This window comes from Cinclus cinclus, chromosome 1, assembly GCF_963662255.1.
Source record: "Cinclus cinclus chromosome 1, bCinCin1.1, whole genome shotgun sequence".
In the NCBI taxonomy this organism is placed as follows: domain Eukaryota; kingdom Metazoa; phylum Chordata; class Aves; order Passeriformes; family Cinclidae; genus Cinclus; species Cinclus cinclus.
Genome location: NC_085046.1, coordinates 88697485 through 88720047, shown reverse-complemented (window position 1 = coordinate 88720047; position 22563 = coordinate 88697485). Strand labels below are relative to the sequence as shown.

The window sequence follows — 22563 nt, the reverse complement described above, 5'->3', positions numbered from 1 at the left end:
TGTGATTCATATATAACACAAGAAACATTCTTTATTTGTGTTGTTAAAACTGACTTTCTTTTTCCTTGTTCTATCTATAAAATATTCAACTGTAAATTGTACTATTCAACAAGTTTACTTTGGCATGTGGACTTCTATGTAAATAACAAAAAAACCAAAAAGGAAAAGTGGCATTCAAAGCAAAAAAATTATCATTATCCTGTTTCTCAGTGAGTTCTATGTGGATTTTTAGTGCAATCAAGGTAGGACAAGAGGAAACACATAGGACTCAATGAAAGAAAGAAATAAAAGGACAAGGGAACTGGGACTGGACTCCTAAACTGCAGTTTTAATGACTGCATTTTTATAAATCCAAAAGTGTCCACTCTGCCCATCTGTTTTGGTAATTCTGAAGTGCCTTCACAAAGCTGATCTGAGTGAGTTTAAGTTCTCTAAACTGCAAGAGAGCAATTCTGAGGATTGTTTAGCTACCAAGACACAGAACTTTGTAATTCCAAGGAGAAAAATGATAGGTTGGAGAGCTTATTACATTTATCAGTGATTACTGAAGCTATTTACTTCCTTTGAAGTAAATATATTTCATTAAGTAGGAGCAAAAAAATATTCATTTTGTTACTTCATCTACACGGAGGTCAACTACTTCAGTCATGTGACTCTCAATTTGCTAAAATTAAAAAATAAAAACTGTTTAGGGACACATCACATAAGGACAGTCATAACATAGATACAGACATAACAGAAGAACAAGATGCCCTCCCAGTCTTCCTGAGACTCTCTGCTTTCAGGATTGACTGTGGTTCCTCCATCTGCCTTTTCCCATCACTGTAATTCACAAAAAAAAATATTTTAAAGAGGGAAAAAATGGATTTGTAAGTGTTACTTACATTTATGGAGTCTTCAGCATCTATTTATAGCTTTTTCTTTTTCAGATCTTCTCAGGTTTTACTCCGACGTGCTTTCTGTTCCAAATCTTTTAAGTTTCATGAAAGAGCAGTCAGCTGGGATTGATGTTTCCAGCAAGTCCTCCTCACAAATGCTTGGCAAGCCTCGAAAGCACCGTCTGAGGCCCAGGAGCTGACTGAGCTAGGAGATCTTGCTGTACACGTCAATGCAAGGTGGCTATCTGACTCTGGGTAAGAAAACCTGATGAAAAACTGCAAGCCAATAATAGTAGCACAGGGAACCGTAAAACAGATTTGGCTGCTCAAGATTTTTAATAGTTGTTTAAAGCTAGAGGTGACAGTGGGCAAAAAAGCAAGAGATCAGCTGAGCTCCCACTTTGGAGCCTGGGCAAGCCACAGGGTGCCTGCACTTTGGTAATGGGAGGGACAGATTTTCTCAGGCTTGTCCACTCTGACTTCTTCATTTGGTTGACCAAGAGCAGCCAGCAGCTGGCACAGGCACCTGCCCAAACTGGCGATAGCCATCCTTTCATACTCTTGCAGCTTGGAGCATCTGGAAATGCCTGCAGTGCCATGGGCTGTCACTGACCTTTGTCTCCGCTATGTCGCCTCGGGTGAAGTTTCCTCCAGGTGAGACACAACAGCTGCACCAGCTCCACCAACGTCACTCCTGGTTCTGCTACATCCCCGAACATGCTGGGTTTGAGTGTGGTACGGACATTTTCTTGGTTCCTGGATAAGCAGTGCTTGTTCCACTCCGCTCAGCTTCCAGCTGGAAAGACAGGTTGGCGTAGGAACCAAGCACATTGGGGAGTCTTGTGCAAGGCCTAAATGCCAAACAGGACATGCTCTCTGGGGACACATGTGGCTGCAGGTGTCTGCTCTTTATCTTTCACCTCCCACAGTTGCCTCTGGATATGGGCAAAGGCAGGAATCTGAGTCACCCTCCCAAGGCAGGCTTTTCCTTCAACATTAATGAGGATTTTGCAGAAATCCCTCGCCTCCCATGGCCTGTGTCTTTAGGACTGAGCTCTACCTGCTATGAAATCAGATGCCTGGGAGACGAGGAGGAGTGCTAACTGGAAAATACAACGCAGAGGAAGCAGCACTTTGCAGCAAACAGGACTACACTTCGTATCTTGTCTGCAGAGGCTCTCGCAAACCTAGAAATTAGACATGTGAGCATACCTTTTTCTTTTGTGAACCATATTCAACCTTGTTTGACATGTATTTACAATGAAATGATTCTACTTTCTAGACAAGTTATCCCAGGTTTACCCAGCTTTAATCTGAAGCCAACATTCTGACTTGTTTTTACTTCAGGTCTTCTATATTACTGCAACCATTTCACCACCGGTTAAAAAAAGAAAACAATGAAAGTGTTCAAGCATTTATTGAGTTTCAAAACAGGAAGGAGAAGACAGATAAATATAGGAATTCTCTACAGTTTCTCAGATTTTGTGGAGTTATTTACACTCATAAATCCATGTGTTCTTAATTAGACAAACAGCCCTTTTGAGATAAACAGCCTAACTGTTCCGGGAAAAAAAAAGTCTTTTGACTGCAAAGACTCCAGAAAAGAAAAGTCCTGAAATACTTCTTAACAGTGGTTTGGAGCAATTGGTGGAACAAACATTTAACAGAAATTTCAGGCTTTTAAATGTAGAATTGACTATAACCTGGCTGCAAATCATACATGATAATTTGGTGGATGTGTCTGTTATGAGTGTTATGTGCATTTGCCATCAAAATAAACATATCAAACTGTCTTCTACAGCCTGCAGTCCCTGATTAAAATCGTTTTTACTATTTTATTACTCTGATGAAACAGAGTTCTTTGGTGAGACCTGAGTCTTATCAGTGGTTTTAGTGTTGTATTAGATTTATTACAGTTTAAAAATTACTGTTACACTACATGTATATTGTCAGTGACTGTATTTTTGCAACTGCAATGTGCTGTGGATGTTTTCAAGGCTCAGTGATCCTCCCACTCCTCTCACACCTTCAGGGTGGGGAATTACTGCATGGAGCTATAGCAAATAGTTACATGGTCATGACTTAACATCAATATAAAATGCTCAAAAATTCTTTTAATGTTTATGACTTCAAATGTTCAAGGAAAAGAAACACAAGGGATAAAGATACATTTATCTCTGTTGCCATTTTTATCGTCTCAGTTTAATGTGTTTTAAACACAGAGAAAATGTTAACATGCTACTAACAAAATTACCAGCAAGTATTGAAAATAAATACCTACTGGAAAATATTGCAATTAGTCTTTAGTAGAGTGTTTTCAGTTTTGTCATAGGATATAGTTCTTCCAAGCAGTACAGACACTCCTCTATGTGATTTCCCTCTGTGTGTGTACATACTAGTGTGCAGACATAGATGTGCATGAATGTACATATGTGCACAGTTCTGGTTTCTAAACTTATCTCTAAACTTTCTGCACTAATGAATAATACAAGCGCAGTTTAACTGTGACAGAAATTTATAACAAGCAATCATTTTGCAAAGGTTAGAAGTTAACACTTATCTCCATGGTATGATGATTGTGAGTCTGTGATCTGTTTTCAAAGCTGGTAAAGAGTAGAAGGAAGAGTCTTCCTGTAGAACAGAGCACCTCTGCTAAAAAAAATTTGGCTGGTAGCAACAGTTCTGCCACTACATATTTCTTAGCAATTTCCTGCTGTTGACTCACACTGCACTGCAAAATCACCTTGCAAATCAGAAAATGGTGATTGTTTAAGCACCCTTATTTTACAGCAACCTCCAATGCTCATGTACTATGGGCCAAATGTCAAGGTATTTACTCATGGAGTTCAATCCTACTGAGCATTACGTGGAATCCTACGTCAGTGTTGTTTGCAAAAGGCATGCTGTGACTGATTGCTTGAGATCTTCAGCACCTTGCGAAGGCATGTGGGTGTTCAGGGTAGTGTGATTAATCCTAGGAGCAGGAACAAAGAGGAAAAAAAGAGAACTGATTTGGCCCATAATCGGAGAGCCAGTCAGCTGCACACAGCTGTGCACAATACAGATTGCAGGGTGTCACTGCTTCTATTGAATTCAATAGAAAACTGCTTACTGGCCTAACAAGGACAGATTTAATCCTAGACTCTGAAATATCTCCACAAACCAGTTAATTTTCAGTATAAAATGTCTAAATGCATGCTTTATCAAGCCACTTTTATGTTTCACTGGCTCCTTTATCTTGTGTCAACCAAAAACTCATAATACCAATTTTGACTGAAGGCTGGCTTTAATTACAATTTCTTTTACAGGTCTCAACTGCTTTTTGTGTCCTGGGAAATGAGAGCAATTCTTTCTATCATATTCAGAAAGAAAATGAAAAGGTTGGTAAATGTATAAGTAATTTTAACTGATTCATTGATCTGAATACTTTTAAAGTAATACAGTAAGTATTTCTGTCACACTTTGAAGTTAAGATTGGAGCTCAGTTACATCCCTTAGGGTTATTTTATAGCCATTAAGAATGTGTACCTTTTATCTCGTGCCTTCAATTAATTGAATTTCAAAAATATTCTCAAATGTTTTTAGAAAATCATTTAGTACCTGGAGGACATTCCTGTGTGATTTATTGTTACAGTAATTAAAAGCAGTGAGTATTACACTGGTCACTGTTGGAACTCCTGTCTGCCTTTGGCTATATTTTGGTTTAAGTTAAAACATATAGTGCACTTGAGAGACTTGTGAAGGGAGGTAAGAAAAAAATTAATTCTTTTCAGATTGCTTCAGAATTTTGGCACACTTAGAAATAACCTCTTAAAGTGATCACAGTGGTATTTACATGATAATTGTATGCAAGCACAATTAAACTTCTATATTAAACAATTAAATAGTGCTTTTCCTGCTATGGTGAATTATTCCTGACTACCCATATTAGTATTCTGTAGTTCTAATCAGTGCCATAAATAATTTTCAGTTTTACACATTCTGCTCTGAAGCAATTATTAAGAACTCTCAGGAAGAGTTAAAACAGCTAATGAAAATAATTAGCAGGAAAAAAAATGATGGCTCATCCTGCATGGAAAGATAACCCTAACTGAAAACTACAAATGCTGCTTCAATTGCATCTTTGTTTTCTGAGGCACTCACAGTTCTCTTCTGTGGTCCCTTTTGTGCAAGAAGTGATTGCTCGGGAGCAGCGTTTTGCAGAACTCCTCGCCCACAGGAAGATCGGTGGGATCTCAACCCCAGCCCATATCTCTTCACTTGTGTAACACGGAGGAAGGATCTTATCATGTGTTTATTCCTGTATTGTTTCCCTGGAGCTCCACCTCAGCAGCACTGCTCACCTGGCCAAAGTCTGCAGCAAAGATGCAGTGCAGGAAGGAGAACTTGATGCTACTGACTCACTTGGTCTCTTCTTCCTTTTCAGCATCTTCCAAGAGGCTTGGTTCTGCTTCTAAGTCTATAAAATTATGCTCTTTTCCTACAAAAAATAATCCTCTCCACCCATCCACATATTGAGCACACTAAGACAGACATAGCTATTTCTCTAACCACAAATCTTTTTCCTAAGACTAAATAAATATTTTTTTTCGAAATCATGGGCTCACAAATGGAGTTATGGTAATGCTTGCTAACAAAATTACTTTAAAAAAAATCATAATCCTACATCTTTGTGGACTACAAAAGACGCGCAGATGACCACACAGGATCTGCAAACAAATGTGGTTTATTAGCTTAGGCATGCATTTATGAATAAAACTCTAGTTGCACAGATTCTGGCCAATACAAGCCAGTACCACATAAACATTTCACATTTTAACGTACGCACTGAAGTCATTGTTCAAAGTAATAACCTATCCTTTTAATAAACCATCCCTGTTACACAGAAATGCCTAAAGGTTTTCTAGTGTGCATCAGTCTTTTGAACATCACATAATGAATTTAATGTGAGAAAAGGAAAAGAAATGTACCTGTATGGATCCCTGCAAATTAAGCCAAACCTTGCTGCTCTGAGGCTACCATATAACTTGGCACCATATAACCAGATGAGGACAAAAATAGTTTCACTGAAAATCTGATTTCTATCAATGTATTTACTACATTCTGAATTATATTGGCTTTCCTGAAATTATTCCAGTTAAGTAAATTATCTCAGAGGTTTCATGATTAAGCTAATGTATTTCTAGGACCTTCATAGTGTACATGAGTTATGATACATGCATTAGTATATTATTCCTTGACTAGGTGTGATTTAGTAACCTCTACAGGAAAATAAAGGCCAAAAAAGTAAGAGATCAAGCTGCTGTTTGCTCCCATCTGATATCTTAGAAAGTAGGTCTTCAAAATATAGCCATGGTGCCAAAGGAATTGACACTGAAAATTAAATTATGTTCCCTTTCTGAATGGAAATATGTGGTGCTATCACCAGTGCTGTTTGTCTAATGACATGGAAAATTAAGGGGTTTAACCACTTGGTATCATTTAACAATGGCCTTTTCACAGCAGAGAGGGCATTGCTCTAGCTACAGAAATGGGAAAGAATGCCAAAGAATGCCAGGATAGACAGGACCAACAGCACTTCTAGAGTGAAAAGAGCACCTTTTATTAGTTTAAACATTAAAAATGGTTGAAACCTTAACATTACTGGTCATTCAAACAAAAACAAATACAGCATTATGAACAACGTAAAGCAAGATCTACAAATGCCCTTCCAGCCTTGGACTCCGGCCCATGGTTTTCTGGGAGTACTGCCCAAAAGCTTTTGCTCTTGTTGCGAGCATCTTCCCAGATTTATCAGTGACCAGTGTTCCCTCAGTGTCCATCATGTCACTATGGCTGACCTGCATGCATGTCTACTGGGTTTCCAGCTCCACTTAGTCTGGTTGCCCTCCTGCCTGGCTAGACTAGTTTCTGACAGAAAGCCACCGTGCTTTCTGCTACGTAGGTCGGAGTGGCAATGGATGGCAGTTTCCAAGGTGTGCAGGTCAGCATGAACAAATTGGAAAAGACAGACTCGAGTCTGCTCACCTCCTTTAAGCATCACTGAAATAATTAAAAATGTTGCTCTCGTGGGCCTGAGGTTGTTATATTGCAAAAGATTCATATTAATGTACCCCTATTGGTTGTAGCTGTTAATATAAAAGATTACTCTTTGAACGATGCCTCCTGCCCTTGAATATGATATTTCAGGGCAGGGAGGAAGCTGAACCCAGCACCTCACCACGGGAGCTCCCCGCTGTAACTCTGCCGCGGAGAAAAGCAGGGGCGGCCTCTGGCCGAGCACCCGGCGCCGGGACGGGGAAAGCTTTGGAGGAAGACACCGAGAGGACCCGATCCCCTCCAAGCGCCTTAGGGCCGAAGGGCAGTGTCACCTCCAGGCGGCGGGTGGTGCCGCCCGGCTCTGTAGAAGACGGGCTCGGCCGGGCGGGCAGGCTGGACGGGGTCCCCGGGGCTCGGCGGGGCTCCGAGCACAGGCAGGGCGCTGCCCCGGGCAAGTCTGCCGGGCTCAGAGGCAACCCGGGCGGGAGCCCGGGGGCAGCGCAGAGGGCCAGGCTCCCCGGAGAACGGAGGAAAAGTCCGCACCCGCAGTGCCGGGACGGGGACGACACACACGCCTGCTGCACTCCCGGGGGCATCTCAGAGCCCTCGTCCCGCAGCCGGGGCATCCACGTCGCTGTGGGTTTGTTACTCCGCTTTAAAACGCAAAGGCTCTTGGCATGATTGGCTTTCTGTTTACAGGTGCAGATGGGGAGAAGTCTCACGTTTTCTCTCTCCGTGTGGTTTCCCCACCCTGAAAGGTGCAAGGGCAATCCGAGGAGGGAGAAAGGGGAAAGAGAAGAGGACTTCCCAGTTTTCGGCATTCATCAGATTTACCCTGTCATTGCACTACAAGGTGCAGCGTGTGTCGAACATCACGAGCACGGGGCCATGCAAATAACACAGGCATGAAAGAGCCCTGGCAAGAATAAATCTGTCGATGTACAGATGTTCCCTATTAACGTTACTGTTCAGCCTTGGTGGTTACTGTGGGAAGACACCGGATTAAAAATTCCCATTGCCACCCCACCTCTGCTGAACCTTTCTCCCCACACCTCTTTGTCTTCGGTTAATTAGGTAGGATATAATACTCTCTTTTTCTCCTCCTCTGTCTTATTGAGACGTCTGCCCAGGCTCACGCCTTTAAACAGGAATGATATTGATCCCTCCTCTCCCTTCTGTCAATCCCGATTTGTCCCTTTTCCTGCTGAACAAACAATTAAGGAAAGAAAGTACGGAGCGCGCGGTGGAACTTGTCATGTACAGACAGGCTCCCGCGGGGATCCCGGGAGCTTTGCGGCCCCGGACACCGGGCCGGAGCCCGAAGCGGCCCTGGGTGCCCGGGACTGAGAGAGGGTGGCAGGAGGCCGCACACTGAGAAAAGCATTTCGGACTGGGAGCTCGCTGCCGGTTCGCCGAGCCTCGGGCCCATCTAACTTCGCGGGAGAGGGCGGCGGTGGCAGCCTGCGGGACGGACGGAGGGACGGGCGCAGGAGGACGGAGAGGACAAGCGGGAAGAAGCGCTCCTGCCCCGACCTGCTTGCGGCTGCCGCCGGCACCTGCCTCCCCCGTCCCCGCTCGGCTGCCCCCCCACCTCCGCCCGGAGGGAGCCCCAGGTGCCCGGGCAGCCCCTGTGGGGCTGAGCCCAGGGCGGGCAGCGACGGCGTAGCCAGCCTCGGGGGCGCTGCAGGGAGCGGGTCCCCGGTGCCGGGCTCTGCCGCGCCGCCCCCCCCCCCCTTGCCCCCCTCCCCGAGGCCGGGGGGCGCTGGCCCAGGCAGTCCCCGGCAGCTCCGCGGCGCCCGAATCCGCCGCGCTGCCCCCGGGCTATGAATAAAGCCGAGGCGGCCGGGGGGACAGGTACAGGTGCCCGTCTCCTGTGCGCAGGGCTACGCCGACGTCCCAGCCCGCCTCCTCCAGCGGGAGGGAAACAAAGACGGCGAGAGAGGCAGGGAGAGTTGCCTGTAAGTTTAGCGCCTTTCAGTCGTGACTCGCGGAGATAAATGATAGTTTGGAGGTGCGCGCAGTTAATCACCGCCACGGCTGCCGTACAGCGTGTGCAACCCGCAGATCATTAGGTTAAATGGAGGACATTCGTGTCCTTCCAGAATCAATGCAATTATTGTTGGCAACAAGGACAACAATTGGAGTGGCAGCACTAATTTTACTAACCTGCTATTAATTATGATGTCCCCCACGCCCCTGACGGCGTTTATAACCCGCGGAAGCCAGCGGCGCTGGCTGCTTCTGTTTTAAAACGGGAAAAGTTGGAAGTGGAATGCCTGGTCGTGTTGGAAAGTGTTAATCAGTAGGAAAGAGTGTGATCAGTGGAACTATTCACTTGAGCGTCACTCTGGTACAGGGTCTTAGTGAAGTGGCTGTGGCGCCTGGGGACCGGAGGCTCCGTGCCGCGCCGCGCAGGTACCGCGCACTGAGACATGTCTGCGTTAGCTCCCCGCAGCTCCCTGCCACGCCAGCCTGCGCAGACCGGAGCAGAGGAGCCCTAACATGGCACAGCCACCGCTACCAGGTTTTAGCCGAAGCCTGGCGTGATCGCAGGTAAAAAATTTCTTCTTTCGGTGTTGATGCTTGTGTGTGCGTGCGTGTGTGTGTGTGTGTGTGTGTGTGTGTGTGTGTGTCTATGGAAGAGGGGGGTGGAGGGGAGCGGTGGGGCTTACCCCCCCCCCCCGCCCCCCTTCTCCTTCGGAGCCTGCTTTAGCAGCAAGGCAGCTGAAAACGAACTGCTGGAGGGAAGAGAAACTATCCGTGATGAATCATTTGGCTTTGTGCAATCTTTACCTAGGACAGAGGGTAAATGTATTTTAACATACGTGTGTTATTTCTTGGGAAGGGGGTGTGGATATGATATTCAGCGAACACTAAGGTAAGGTACCGAGTCAAACTTTCTGGATTTTATGACGAACTTTTAAAGACAGAATCTGACCTTGCAAGCAGAAAAGTTTTGCCTTCACAGGGAAGTAAGTTGAAGCTGTCGGCTGGCTACCAGGGAGCTCAAAGGTGGTGGCGTCTGAATGCCTGCAGGTCTGCAGCACTGGGGGTACAGGAGCTGAGAAAGGAAATCTTATACAATGTTTGCTTTGCTAGTGAAAGCGTAGTTGCAATGCTCTGCACCGAGCAGGTAAATGTGGGCATGTTGTGGGGTCTGTCTATAGCCGTAGAGCACCTGCCCAGGTCACAGCTTTTGCTTTTCTTGCTGAAAAGTTTGGTGGGTGGTTGTGTGTGAATGTGTGTGTGTGTGTGTAAGAGAGAGAAAGTGCTGGCTCTAGTTCTTAAGTGTGAAAAGTTAATAAATACAAAGAACAGAATGAGCATGTGAGGCCTTTCTGCTCTAATCTAGATTGTTTGCCAAGAGGATTGAAGACTTACAAAATGAAAGCATTCAAATGGATAGCTTTGAACAACTGATTTTACATGTAGTTGTAAACTGAGTAAATTAATTAGCAGTGCCTTCTTATGCAACTGTTCTGTTGGTCATCATGGCTCTGCCAATCCCAAGCCATGGCATGGGTTTGTGCAGGTCACAGCTGTCCCTCGATTCAAAATGCAGGAGGTGCAGTTACACCTCAAATTACCTCAGGAAAAAAAAAATCTTATTTACTGTCAAATAGCAAGTTTATGGGAGTTAACCTACTTGAAAGTGTTGTAGGCTGGCCTCAGTTCCATGTCAGGTTCCAAATGGGCAAGACATAGAGCTTCACAGCGTCTGTCAGGTGGTGTCAAAGTTGCTTTAAGCCTGTAACATGAAAACAAAGCAAACTCGACTGAAAGAGCTCGCTAAAGTCTGTTTAGCCCATAAGCAAATTCCGTTGCTGAAATATTTCCAGGAGTGGCAATAACCCCTCCAAAAGAGAAGGCGATGAAAACGCAGATAGTAAGTGTAGCTGTATTAACTGCCTCTAGATCATGTCCCTGAAGACGTCCATCAAAGCCTGAATCCTGAAGAGGTTCTGTTTTACCTGCTGTGGCCTGTTCCAGCACCACGCTCTTTCATTCTCATTCCATGTTTTTATAATAAAACTTGTATGAGCACTGGCTCCAGGTTCTCAGAGGAAAAGCTCATAACCCTGGGAGACAGACCTGGCTAGGCTTTGGATGGGAAATACCTGCTCGCCTGAGTGTGCAGGCTGGTTCCGACCAGAAGGGAACTCTCCAGCGTTTCCTATTGATCGTGATGGGTTCCCTTGCTCAAACTTTGGAGAAAGCTGTGTGTGTTTCTTTCTCGAAAGCTGTTAACTTCATTGTACAGGAAAGGGGCTTTGACGAGGATCAATTTTTATTGCACAGCAAAGACTTGCATTTTCTAAATGCTTAAGGATATAGCCCACAGCATTAAGCGTCTTTGCTTGGATTTGAACAGTATTGGGTTGTTTATGTGCAAGAACCACAAAGGTTATTTTAAATCATTGTGGGGCTTAATGCATGTTTGTGCTTTGGCACCAAAAATTCAAGATGAAATCTAATTGTGTTGAGTTTCTTATCAACAAAGGGCCATTATTTGTAGACTGTAAGTGAAACAAGACATCAGCAGTGGGGGAGGACGTAATGTCAGCTTTCAGCGTTTAAGTGTTTAAGGTTATTAAGTTTTTTTGTCGGTTTTTCTTTTTGTTTGTTTATTTTGGTGGGGGTTGTTTAATGACTGCTTTCTAGGGAATACAGATTGGAACTGACACAAAGCTGACCGGGGGTAAAGTAATAGAGCAGGCAGGCTGCAAAGAAAAATGACAAATAATTATCATGATTAATACAGGAAAGTTCAGTGCGAAAATGGGCACCAGAGTATTTGCATGGTGCAGTGAAAGACAACTGTGATATATAAATAGACAATGACTATAAATATTGAATTTCTCCTTGTATTTTAAAGTTTAATAGACTCATCTAAATATCAAAACCTGCAGTGTATTGTTGGCCACTGCAGAGTTGACATCTGCAGTGGAAAAAAAAAAAAAACAAAAAACAAAAAACACCAAATAAACCACAACTTCAGGACATTTCCCAAACTGTAGCCTGGAAAACTGGGAGGACTTCTTCAGGCAGTTGTCCAGCTCTCTCAGCTAATTATAGTGCTTTACACCGAGCCGCTCTTGAGATAAGTGCAACTATTTTCTTCTCTTGCACCGGTGAGTTTTATTCCGGAGCTTAAACAAACATCCCCCAGCGCAATGGGCACAGGAGGCAGAGGGAGCAGCACGGAGCACTGCGTGCAGACCATTGTGTAAACACTGGGTGTCTTTTCTTCCCAAACAATGCAATAGTCCGTCAACACTCCGCACAGAAGGAAGCTACGGGTACTGAGTCGCTAAAAGTATCGTTATACTTTGGCAGCACCAGGGGATAATGCAGGAGGAGGACTAGAGAAGCCCTTCTATAAAAGAAACCCAATGGCAAAGTTATTAATATTCTCTGAAATAAAAAGGAATTAACATTTCAGGTGAGGAAAGAAAAAGCACTTTCTTCCCATCCAAAAATCAATACAGAATTCCAAACCGATTATTTATGTCATTTGATTCCCTTTCTTTATACGTTTCTCCCGGCTACAGATACTGAGCTGTCAGGATAATTTGCATGTACTGTATCTGATATCTTTTATTTGCAAACACTTTAAAGCGCCATAAAACGCCTCTTGTTGCAGTCTAACTCGATCTGAGAACTAGTATTTTCGTCTGTAAATTAAAGCAATTACGCAGCAGATATTATATTATGTGTACTGTGGTCTCCAGATAGTCATCAATCACCCTCAATCGAGCTGTCAGTGTGGGCAGATTCGTTTCTGGGAGGCAGTCTTCCAGCTGGGGAGAAGAAGAGAATATCATCATTAATTAGAGTGTGACCCTGGGGCTATTCACATGTCTGAACCCAGGAATCTCTCTGAGCAAGTCTGCACACCATGGAGCAGCGTTCGACTGCACCAGCAGCCCAGCTTCATCCTCGGAGCTGACTCCTCTGCTTCCTCCGTGTTCCCGGGGGCTGCCTGCCTGCCCTGCCTCGGTGGTACCGGCCGTCGGGGGAGAGGTGCTGGGGCTGCCAGCATCTTCCCCCCACGGCCCGTTCCCTCCGAGCGTGCAGCACCGGGGGGCTGCTGCCTGTTTGGGGGGGGGGGGGGGGGGGTCCCAGACCCCCAGAGGCTAGGGAGGCTGATGGCAGTGGTGGGATGGGTCGGGTAGAAGGGGGTGTTGGAAGTTTGAGTTGGGATCAAAGTCGTATTAACGTGAAAAGTCACATCTTTTCCGTCATTCCCCGGAAGACGCTTGTAGGGTTTTGTACCTGTAATCACACGCCTGGAATAAAAGCCGAAAAGAAAAGCAGGATCGCTTATCATGTGCTTTATTGTCAGCGTTAGCGTTAATTTTAACTGTTGATTAAATCTTAAATGAAGACTCAGTCGTGTGTCCCTTCATATGTCTTGTTTGTAATTGAGACTAATTATTACTGTGGGGTGGGAAGAAGCAGCTGCTCATTAATTAATTTCTAATTAAAAGTGCTTACTAGCCTTTCAGTGACTAAGGAGGGTGGGGAAAATAGTTGATACAACATTGATCCTCCAGATTAAAAGCATTCATTTCCTTCCCTTGCCCGCAGAAATATATGGGTTGTAAGCAGGCGTTGCTGCTACCGAATATCTTACCAAACTTTTCGCCCCTGTTAGGCAGGTTGAAGTCGATGCTGGAGAATCTGTTTTCCACGACAGAGAAAGATTTCCGAAAATGAGTGTTAAACTTACAGGCAGGTTAATTTGAGTAGGTTTTGAGCGATGTCAGAGGCTCGGCTCTTTTAAAACAGCGTGCTTGTAAGCTGATGCATTTGTATCATTTTTCTTCTTCCCACCTTTTATTTTTCCGTGGGTGCAAAGTATTTATTTTTTTATTACATCTGCCAGCCTTGGAGCCTACATGTAACAATTATTTCTGTGTCGTAGCTGTAGCGGGAAGGGTGCTAAAATCGCCGTATATATTTAAAAGAGGAAAAATAAAAGTTTAAGTTTTCATGTAAATAAATTAAATGTGGTTTTCTGCTTCGTCCTATAAGCATCTAGGGACCTGTGGTTACCAATCAATTGGTACAACAGAGCAGAGCCAGACTGCAATAGCGTGCAGATCAGACGCCTCGCCTTGTTTCTAGATAACTGGGAGCCTCTGTACCATGTCCTATCCTCAGTTTGGCTACCCTTACTCCTCAGCACCCCAGGTAAGAGTTTTTGCCTACCAACGTTAATTGGTTGAATTTCAGTCCTTATCGATGCCTTCCGTGCGGGATATGAGGGCGGCAGCGATCCTCTCCCGCATGCGGTAGCGGCAAAGCAGATGCTCGCTCCTCAGCTTTCCAAGATGACCAAGTTCTGTGTCGGGCACCAGTTTTAAAATGGGAATAAACACGCGGGATTTAGGGTGTTTGGGGGTGATAAAGACGTGTGGGAGATGATTACAGAGATGAGAGAGGTGAGAAGGGGAGCTAGAGATCCCCAACCCCCACCCCTCCCTTTTTTTTTTCCTCTCTCACGATTAAATTCACAGTTTATCAATTAAACATGGACGTACGGGGGTCCGGCCCGTAGAAAGAGAATGGGATATTCTAAACCAGCAGGTTAATAACAGATGCGTGCGTGGCTGCTACAAATCTGCAGTCGAAATAAATATGCATGAATGACTTCGAAAAAAAAGGTTTAAAACGCAGATGGGAATCATTGTGCTGCAAGAGGAGAAAATGGTGTAAACCCCAGTCTTGTGAAAACACCCCAGGAAAGGTTAGCTTTTAAATGCAGAGGGCCTGAGGAATGTATTATAGAGGATTAAACATCCACAGTCACGGGGCATTTGGTTGCTGCTGTGGAGTCGTTTCAAAAAACTGAAAACCTCTGCGCTTCTCCAGAACGTTTCTATCACGATGGAAGTAAAACACGGCAGGGGAGGAGGGCGGGCGACACCCCAAAGATACGACCTGATTTGAAAAAAAAAAAAAAAAAAAACAAAAAAAAAACCAAACAAACCAACAAAACCCCACCCAACCCACACAATCTAAACACAACCGAACCCAAACTTGGTTACACTTTGGGAAGTTCCCCCCACCCCGCCCTCAGCGTGGCTCTCTTTCCCTCCAGTTCCTGATGAGCACCAACTCCCTGACGACCTGCTGCGAGACCAGCAGCCGGACTCTGGCTGAGACGGGGGCGGCCGCCTCCGCCCAGACCCCCGTGTACTGCCCGGTGTACGAGAGCCGCCTGCTCGCTACCGCCCGACACGAGCTCAACTCCGCCGCCGCCCTGGGGGTCTACGGCGGACCCTACGCCGGGCCCCAGGGCTATGGAAACTACGTGACCTACGGTACCGAGGCTCCCGCCTTCTACTCCTTGGTAAGCCGCCCCGGGGGATGCTCTCTCCGTCCGTCCCGCCGGCCGGCTCCGCGCTCCCCCCGTACCCCCGGGGAGGAGGCGGCTCGGCGGGACCCCCTCCTCGGGCGAGGGCAGCCCCGGGCGCTTCTCCTCCGCCCCGCCGTGCCGCACGGCGCTCCCCGCGCCCAGCCCCGCGGTCAGCAGATGTTCCAGCCCGGCGCTCGCCCCTCACGGTAACGCAATTAAAAGTCGCGCCTGACGAGCTGGTGGCCCAGTGCGTAAGGCCCGTCCGGGCGGGCAGTTTAGAGCGACCCAGACCCAGGCTTGCAAAAAAATAATGCGCTCTTCCCATACAGCCTTTTTTCCTTTTTTCTTTTTTTTTTTTTTTTTTTTTTTTTTTTTTCCCCTGCACCATAGCAGCGCGAGTTAATGTCCCTATTGACGTGGCTGGGCGCCGCGGCCGAGGGGCCCGGGGAAGATCCGTCGCGGCGCTCCGGGACGCGGGGCTGGGAGCCGGGCGGCGGGGCCGGGCCCTCCCGGCGGCGGGGGCTGAGGGCGGCGGGCGGTGTCTCTTGCAGAACAGTTTGGATGCGAAGGATGGGAGCGGCTCTGCGCATGCGGGCATCGCCCCGGCGGCTGCCTACTACCCCTACGATCACACCCTCAGCCAGTACCAGTACGACAGGTAAGCGCCATCCCCACCCCGGCCCCGCTCGCTGCCTTCCACCCCCTCCCCGCCCCGCCCCGCCCCGCCAGCCCCGCCGACCTGCCTCCTCGCCGCTCAGCATCTCCCCTGGCCACAGCCATGTCGCCTCCCCTTCCCCACGCCGACACGGGGTCCTCCGCCCCCCGGGCGGGCGGTAGCGCGGGGGGCAATCCCTCTTAACCGGGGCGGTAATTATCTTTCCCTGCGCGGAGTCAGGCTTGGGCATCCCGTGTATATCTATTAGTTTTAAACCAACGCAAACCCCCATACACACCGCTCCCAGCTCAGAGGCCCATTGGGCGCCAGTGACCTTTCCTGAAGGATGTGCATTAAATATTCAGTCGCAGCCCAGTGTCATCTGCGTTAGGTTCTTACAATTTCAGGAACAAAAGGGTAGAGGAGATTACAAATAAAAGCAGTAAGAGGAAATACATTTCTATGAACACTTACACCCTGGGGTCACCCAGATGAATTTTGTTTGGGGAGGACTAATAAAACGAGAGGAAAGTGGTATTTCTGTGAGTTTGCAAGCTGATAGGATTTTCCTGCTGCCCCAAATGTTGACTTTACCGCAAACAAAAGCAGGCGATTCCTTCACCTCGTTCTGCCACCACCGCCAATGCAAAGCGGAAATTTGCATCGCCCGCTGCTGCTGCTGGCCGGACCCTTCCTCCTTGTTTTCCATTCTCGGCCTGAATTCTCTAGGCTGGTCATCCTCGTAAAACCGAGCTGTCCTCGTCTATCTCCCCCCTCTCCGGCCCAGCCACCCTCCGGGGGATGCCGCAGGAAAGCGGCTGGGGCCGGGGTTCTGGGACCCAGCGTCGGGCAGGTGCGCGGGGGGCGAGAGCGAGGTGTCACATCCCGAGGGCTCCACTGTGCCTGCAGGTACGGGACGATGGACGGCGGGACTCGGAGAAAAAACGCCACCCGAGAAACGACCAGCACGCTGAAGGCCTGGCTGCAGGAGCACCGCAAGAACCCCTACCCCACCAAGGGGGAGAAGATCATGCTGGCCATCATCACCAAGATGACCCTCACCCAGGTCTCCACCTGGTTCGCCAACGCCCGCCGGCGGCTCAAGAAGGAGAACAAGATGACCTGGCCCCCGCGGAACAAGTGCTCTGACGAGAAGCGGCCCTATGATGAAGAGGAGGAGGAGGAGGAGGGTTCGCAGGAAGAGGCGATGAAGAGCGGGAAAGCCGAGGGTACCCTGCTAAAACCAGGCACTTAGCGGTGCGGCCGCGGGGGCTCGGCCGGCAGCTCGCCCCCGGGGCGGGCCTCGCTGGTGGGGGCGGCCGCGGGCCTCGCTGGTGGGGGCGGCCGCGGGGCAGCGCGGCGCCGACAGTGACCGTGTGTCTTGTTTTTGCTGTCCCTTCCCCCGCCCCCGCCCCGCAGAACCCACGGGCAAGGAGGAGAAGGAGCTGGAGCTCAGCGACCTGGAGGACTTGGACGCCGCCGAGTCGGAGAACTCGGAGTGCGAGCTGAGGCGGCCCTTCCCGCACCCGCTCCCGCATCCGCACCCGCACCCGCTCCCGCTCCCGGGCGGCAGCCACCCGCCGCGGGCCGCAGAGCTCCCCGCCAAGATGCCGCCGCCGGCCGCCTCCGGGGAGGAGGAAGAAGAGGAGGAGGAGGAGGAGGCGGCGGCGGCGGCGGCAGAGCGGGCGCGGAGCTGCCTGAAGACGGCGGCGGAGGAGTGCGGCCCCGACCCGCTGGGCGCTCGGCAGCGCGGCTGCGAGTCCAAGATGTGCTTCCAGCAGGGGCAGCAGCTGCTGGAGGCGAAGCCCAGGATTTGGTCCCTGGCGCACACCGCCACCTCCCTCAACCAGGCCGAGTACCCCTCCTGCATGCTGAAAAGGCCGGGGGGCTCGGCCGCCGCCGCCGCTCCCGCCCCGGTCAGCGTCATCGACAGGCACCAGGATTCGCCGGTCACCAACCTCAGGAACTGGGTGGACGGGGTGTTTCACGATCCCCTGTTCAGGCACAGTACTTTAAACCAAGCCCTGAGCAACACAACAGTTTCCTGGGCTACCACCAAAGGAGCCATTCTGGAAACGGGCGCCTTGGGACGCGCGGTGGGGAACGGCGCCAATGTGCTCAAGGGGCAGCTCTCAAACCTGGCCCACCATGACTCAAACAAAGAGTTTCTGGCGTTTCCCAAATCAGGAAGCAAAATGTTTTGTTCCTAACAGGCCCGCCGAGGGGCAAAGAACATTCTAACGCTTGAAGAGTCAACTACACTGAAAAGAGACTTGCAAGAGTTTAAATTTAAAACTTTTTCTTCCTTCCTGTTTTTTTTTTTAAACAAACAACACAAACGAGGATTTAAAGTTCAGTTCGCTCAGTTCAACGGAAAGACTTTGCTCATTGCTGTTCTGAACATTTTCTCCTGGATGCGACTTTAAGGGATCAATGTCGTGAAAATTATTTAATTCCATGTCCAAAAAGCACGTACTATAGCGTAGACCTACTTAAAAAGTTTACATCCGAAAGTTTACAAACGGGAAATTTTAATTCAGATTTAATTTAAGGCATGCCGACATTAGTTATAAAGACTTTTCGAGAGTTTTTCCTCCTGATTTCCTTGTTAGCATATAATTCACAAACAGCACTTCTACTAAGTTTACACCTACTGCACAAATTTATCTTGACAAAAAAAAAAAGAGAATATGTTAAAAGGTATGCTCACTCCAATAAATTGTCTGTTTCAGAGGTAACACAAGTGGTGGCGTTTTGCATTGGGCAACAAACAACTTCCGTGTTTCAAATTCCCCCTCGGAGCCGATCCCGATAATTCCAAGGACTGTCAACAGGCTGCCGGGAGAGGGGAAGAGAGGCTCAGCGCAGAGCTGCCGCGGGACTGAGGACGGACCCCGGGAGGCAGGCTGAGCGCAGGAGGGATGCTGGGCTGCGCTCCGCGCCTCCGCGGGGCAGCGCCGGGCCCCGGCCGCCTCCCGGGCCGACAGCGGGGGCGCCGGCTGCCCACCGAGGCTCGGCGGGGCGGGAGCATCCCCCCTTCCTCCCTCCCCTCCTTCCCGAGCTGCGGGCGGGCGGGGGTCGGCCCCCAAGGGCCGGGCTCTGCCGCGGCGTCGCCTCCGCCGTGCGCGGAGCAATTGATTCACATGGAAAATTTGATCTTTTAAAGAACCGTTTTAGCTTTCCAGCTCCTCTGCCAGTGCGGAGAATCGCTGATCCACCATGAATATTTCAGCACTTCAGTACAGATGCTTTACCGTTTTGACATTAAATAGAGTGCAGCCAACAAAAAGAGAGAGGGAGGAAGAGCGCTCTCGACGTGTGATTCAAGAGCACTCGCAGCCAATTTACCACTTAGATAGCAGGCGCTTAAAAGATTTCATTTCCTTTCCCGGAATGGGAACAAACTTTACTGATCCCCGGACCGGGAGAGAGGGAGAACTGCTGGAAAGGAAGCTGCGAGGCAATAATAGATCCCGGCTTACCCGAGCCGGCCTAAAACCCCTGAGCTTCGGCACCCAGAGCGGCGGGGAAGAACCGAGAGCACCCGGAGGACCAAACTGACATCGGGACAAGCAGAAGAAAGAGCCTGCCTTGTCTCCCAGCATCCTCGCCCATCCCACCCCAGCGGCCCCCCGTCGGTCGAACCCCCTTCACAAAAAATAAATAAGAGTACAATACGGGGGGGGGTGGGGGGGGGGAATATATAAAGGCAACCATTAAATGCAACCGAGAAAACACTCAGACAAAATATAATATACTCCAGCCTGCGAAGTTTCTAGCGAGACCTGTTAGTGCAAGGACTGAATAAAGGAATCCAGGTGCGGAGATCAGATCAAGCCCTTCCCCTCTCTGCGAGCAGCCGTAATTGGATTGTATCCAGTCATATTCCCTGTCATTGTATTGACTTTCGCTCTCTTGGATGATATTATCGAGATCACTGAACCCCTCTGCTGATCTGGCTGTCAAAAGGCTCAGACAGGAGCCCCCGGCCTGGAAAACGTGCATCAGCCGAGATAATTTGAAGTGAAATTTTCATTTTGACAGTAAACCCCTCAATTTCTAAAGGCTCTGCACCCGGAGAGCTCGGTGGCAGGGGGAGGCTTTACAGAAAGCCCACGTCTTAAACTGAAAAGGGCAAAAGAACTCGAATTAGTTGTAATAGATAAAAGGGCAAAAATAAAGAGTCAAGGGTACTTGACAGTAATAGCGAAAGTGGAGTCTCGGGGGAGCCGCGATCTGAGCTAAAGGCTGGGCCGGCAGGAATTTTAATGCAGCCGGGGCGGCCGGCGAGCTTTGCTTCTGAAACCCTTTAGACAAAGCGAATTATTTTCAGCCAAACTAAAGAGACAGGGATGAAGGAGGCGAGGGAGAGGGAAGGGGAGAAAGGCGAGTGTTCGGGCTGCCCTCAAACCATTGGTAGAGTCAAGCGGGATGGGGCATAAGCCCCTCTGACTGCTGCGAGGGTGATGTTAAAGGTTTGTGTGTGCCAGCCTTGCTGGGTGTGCAGGGACTGACTGGAGGGGACACGGGGGCTCCCGGTGGGCTTCGGTTTCCATGCGACAGTGGCTCTGTGGAGTGGAAGGGAACTCCATTCTTTTTCCTAACACAGCGACAGCCGAGTGTGTGTGTGTGGATTCTGTGCGTCTGCGTGCAAGGAGAGGTCTCTGTCCATCTAACAGCCAAATCTCTCTCAGCCTGAAAAGCTCCCTGACTTTGAGGAGCGCCGGCCCCCGCTGGCTTCCCTGGAATGGCTCTCTGCGGGTGACCCCTCAAACCATATAAGTCATTTTACAAGTCATTGCTGGCCGGTTTTGGCCAGGTCCAGGATTCAGTTCGGACATCCCGCTGTTTGGAAGGCAACACCCTCCCCTCTCCCCCCCGCTCCTCCCTTCCTCCGAATTTAAAATGAAGGTGATAACACTGTGGGCAAAGCACAGGCGCGCTCAAATACCAGAAGCTTCTGAAATACCAAACGAAAAGCGGATCAACACTTTATCCCTCCATTTTCGTGTTATTGTTGTTATAAAACAAGTTTGAGTAAGTTTATGACTGCTGTATAAAAAGAGCAGGGCTCTCCAGACCAGGGAACCAGCTGTATCTCAGGTCTGGTAAATCTGTGTGTACTCACACCAAAACATTGCCCATCCTGAGAGGACACCGTGTCAGTGAAGGGGAAGGGAGAGGAGTTTCTTGCTTTAATACACAAAACTTATGACTTAGATCAGCCATGAAATGCAGAGGTCTTTCAAAAGGATTGGTGTCCTTGTTGATTAGTTGTTCTGATTTTTTTTAATATAAACAAAAAAAAGATAAATTAATTTTGCCATTTGATTCATTAGCACAAGTCAAAGATCAGGTTGTGCTGCTCTAGAGAAAGCTGCAGGTTTGAAAGGGAAAGCCGTGAAGCTCGTATGTCTGTACAAAGCAGAAATATAAAGGCAGACTGAGAAAGGAAGAGGAGGGCAAAAAAAATCATAGAGAAACGTCTTGAAACTGAGAGACTCTAAATCATTCAGCCATGGCAAATTCAAACACACAAAGGAGGGGATGCTAAATTAACAGTGCTTTTTACATAGAGCCCAAATAAAACTGTAATCAGCGACGCGTTACTTTTCATTAAGCGAGTTTGACAGGAGCATATTCAGCCTCGACAAGGGAACAGGAGCGAAGAAATATACGGCTCTCCCAGCCCGAGTCATAAGATAATTCCTTAAGCTCCATTAACAACTCTTAGCCGCAGGAAATGGGCTCCCTGAAAACATCTCCAAATCTAAAAGCTTTATCGACCTCTCAAACCTCTGCTGATGGTTCTATTTTTTAAAAAAACTTAGAGGCGAGACGTCCAGCAAGGTAATAGACTTTGACACAACACCTTCTTAACTAGAGAGAGAGAAGCAGAGAAAACGAGACCTTAAATGATATTTAAAAGGCAGCCAATTAAGATTTAAAATGATTGTCTCCTGAGATTATGCATGCGATTTATGTCATCTACTTTTTTTTCCCAGACATGCATGCAAAATTGCAATGGGGCATATTGCCTGCTCCTTAAATGATGATGATGATGATGATAATAATAATAATAATAATAGAAGAAACAGTAGCAATTAACAATCTGTAGCTATCTCACATAATTGCAAATTATGATCCAGGAAAGGGCTAGCATTTAGGTAACCTGATTATAGAGCACCTTGCAACAGCCAGCTTATTTATAGGTGTCTAATTAAAAGACAGATAGATGAAATTATTCACACATTATCCACTAATGTTCAGGAGCACATTTCTTTTCATCCTGAGTGAATATTTGACTATTAAAGTCATGTAATTAATTTATAATCAAACAACCCGATGTAGCATCTCCTTCCCACCGGCCACAGAGTAAAGTGTCCAAGAAGATTTTATCTTGGCAAGACTGATTATATATTTTTAAAATATAATGGTTCAGAAGGAGACTGACTTACTACACGTCTTTTTGCTACACATTTGCCTTTTCCATTTAAATCTGACCTTCAAATAATATGAAGGTTTGAGTGTGTGAAAGTGTATCCAGTTAAATGCCAAGAAAAGAGTTAATGCTCACATTGTACCATTTCATGCAGAAATTCTGTAAAATGCAAGAAAATATTATA

The 22563-nt window shown here is 47.7% G+C and overlaps 1 protein-coding gene across 1 annotated transcript; it reads left to right on the top strand.

The window, feature by feature from the left end:
* The first annotated feature begins 14069 nt into the window (after nucleotides 1-14069).
* On the top strand, nucleotides 14070-18147 carry IRX4 (iroquois homeobox 4). The gene is made up of 5 exons (XM_062500266.1): nucleotides 14070-14114; nucleotides 15025-15276; nucleotides 15834-15940; nucleotides 16847-17166; nucleotides 17357-18147. The coding sequence occupies exons 1-5, from the start codon at nucleotides 14070-14072 to the stop codon at nucleotides 18145-18147; spliced, it is 1515 nt and encodes a 504-aa protein (XP_062356250.1).
* Nucleotides 18148-22563: the final 4416 nt, after the last annotated feature.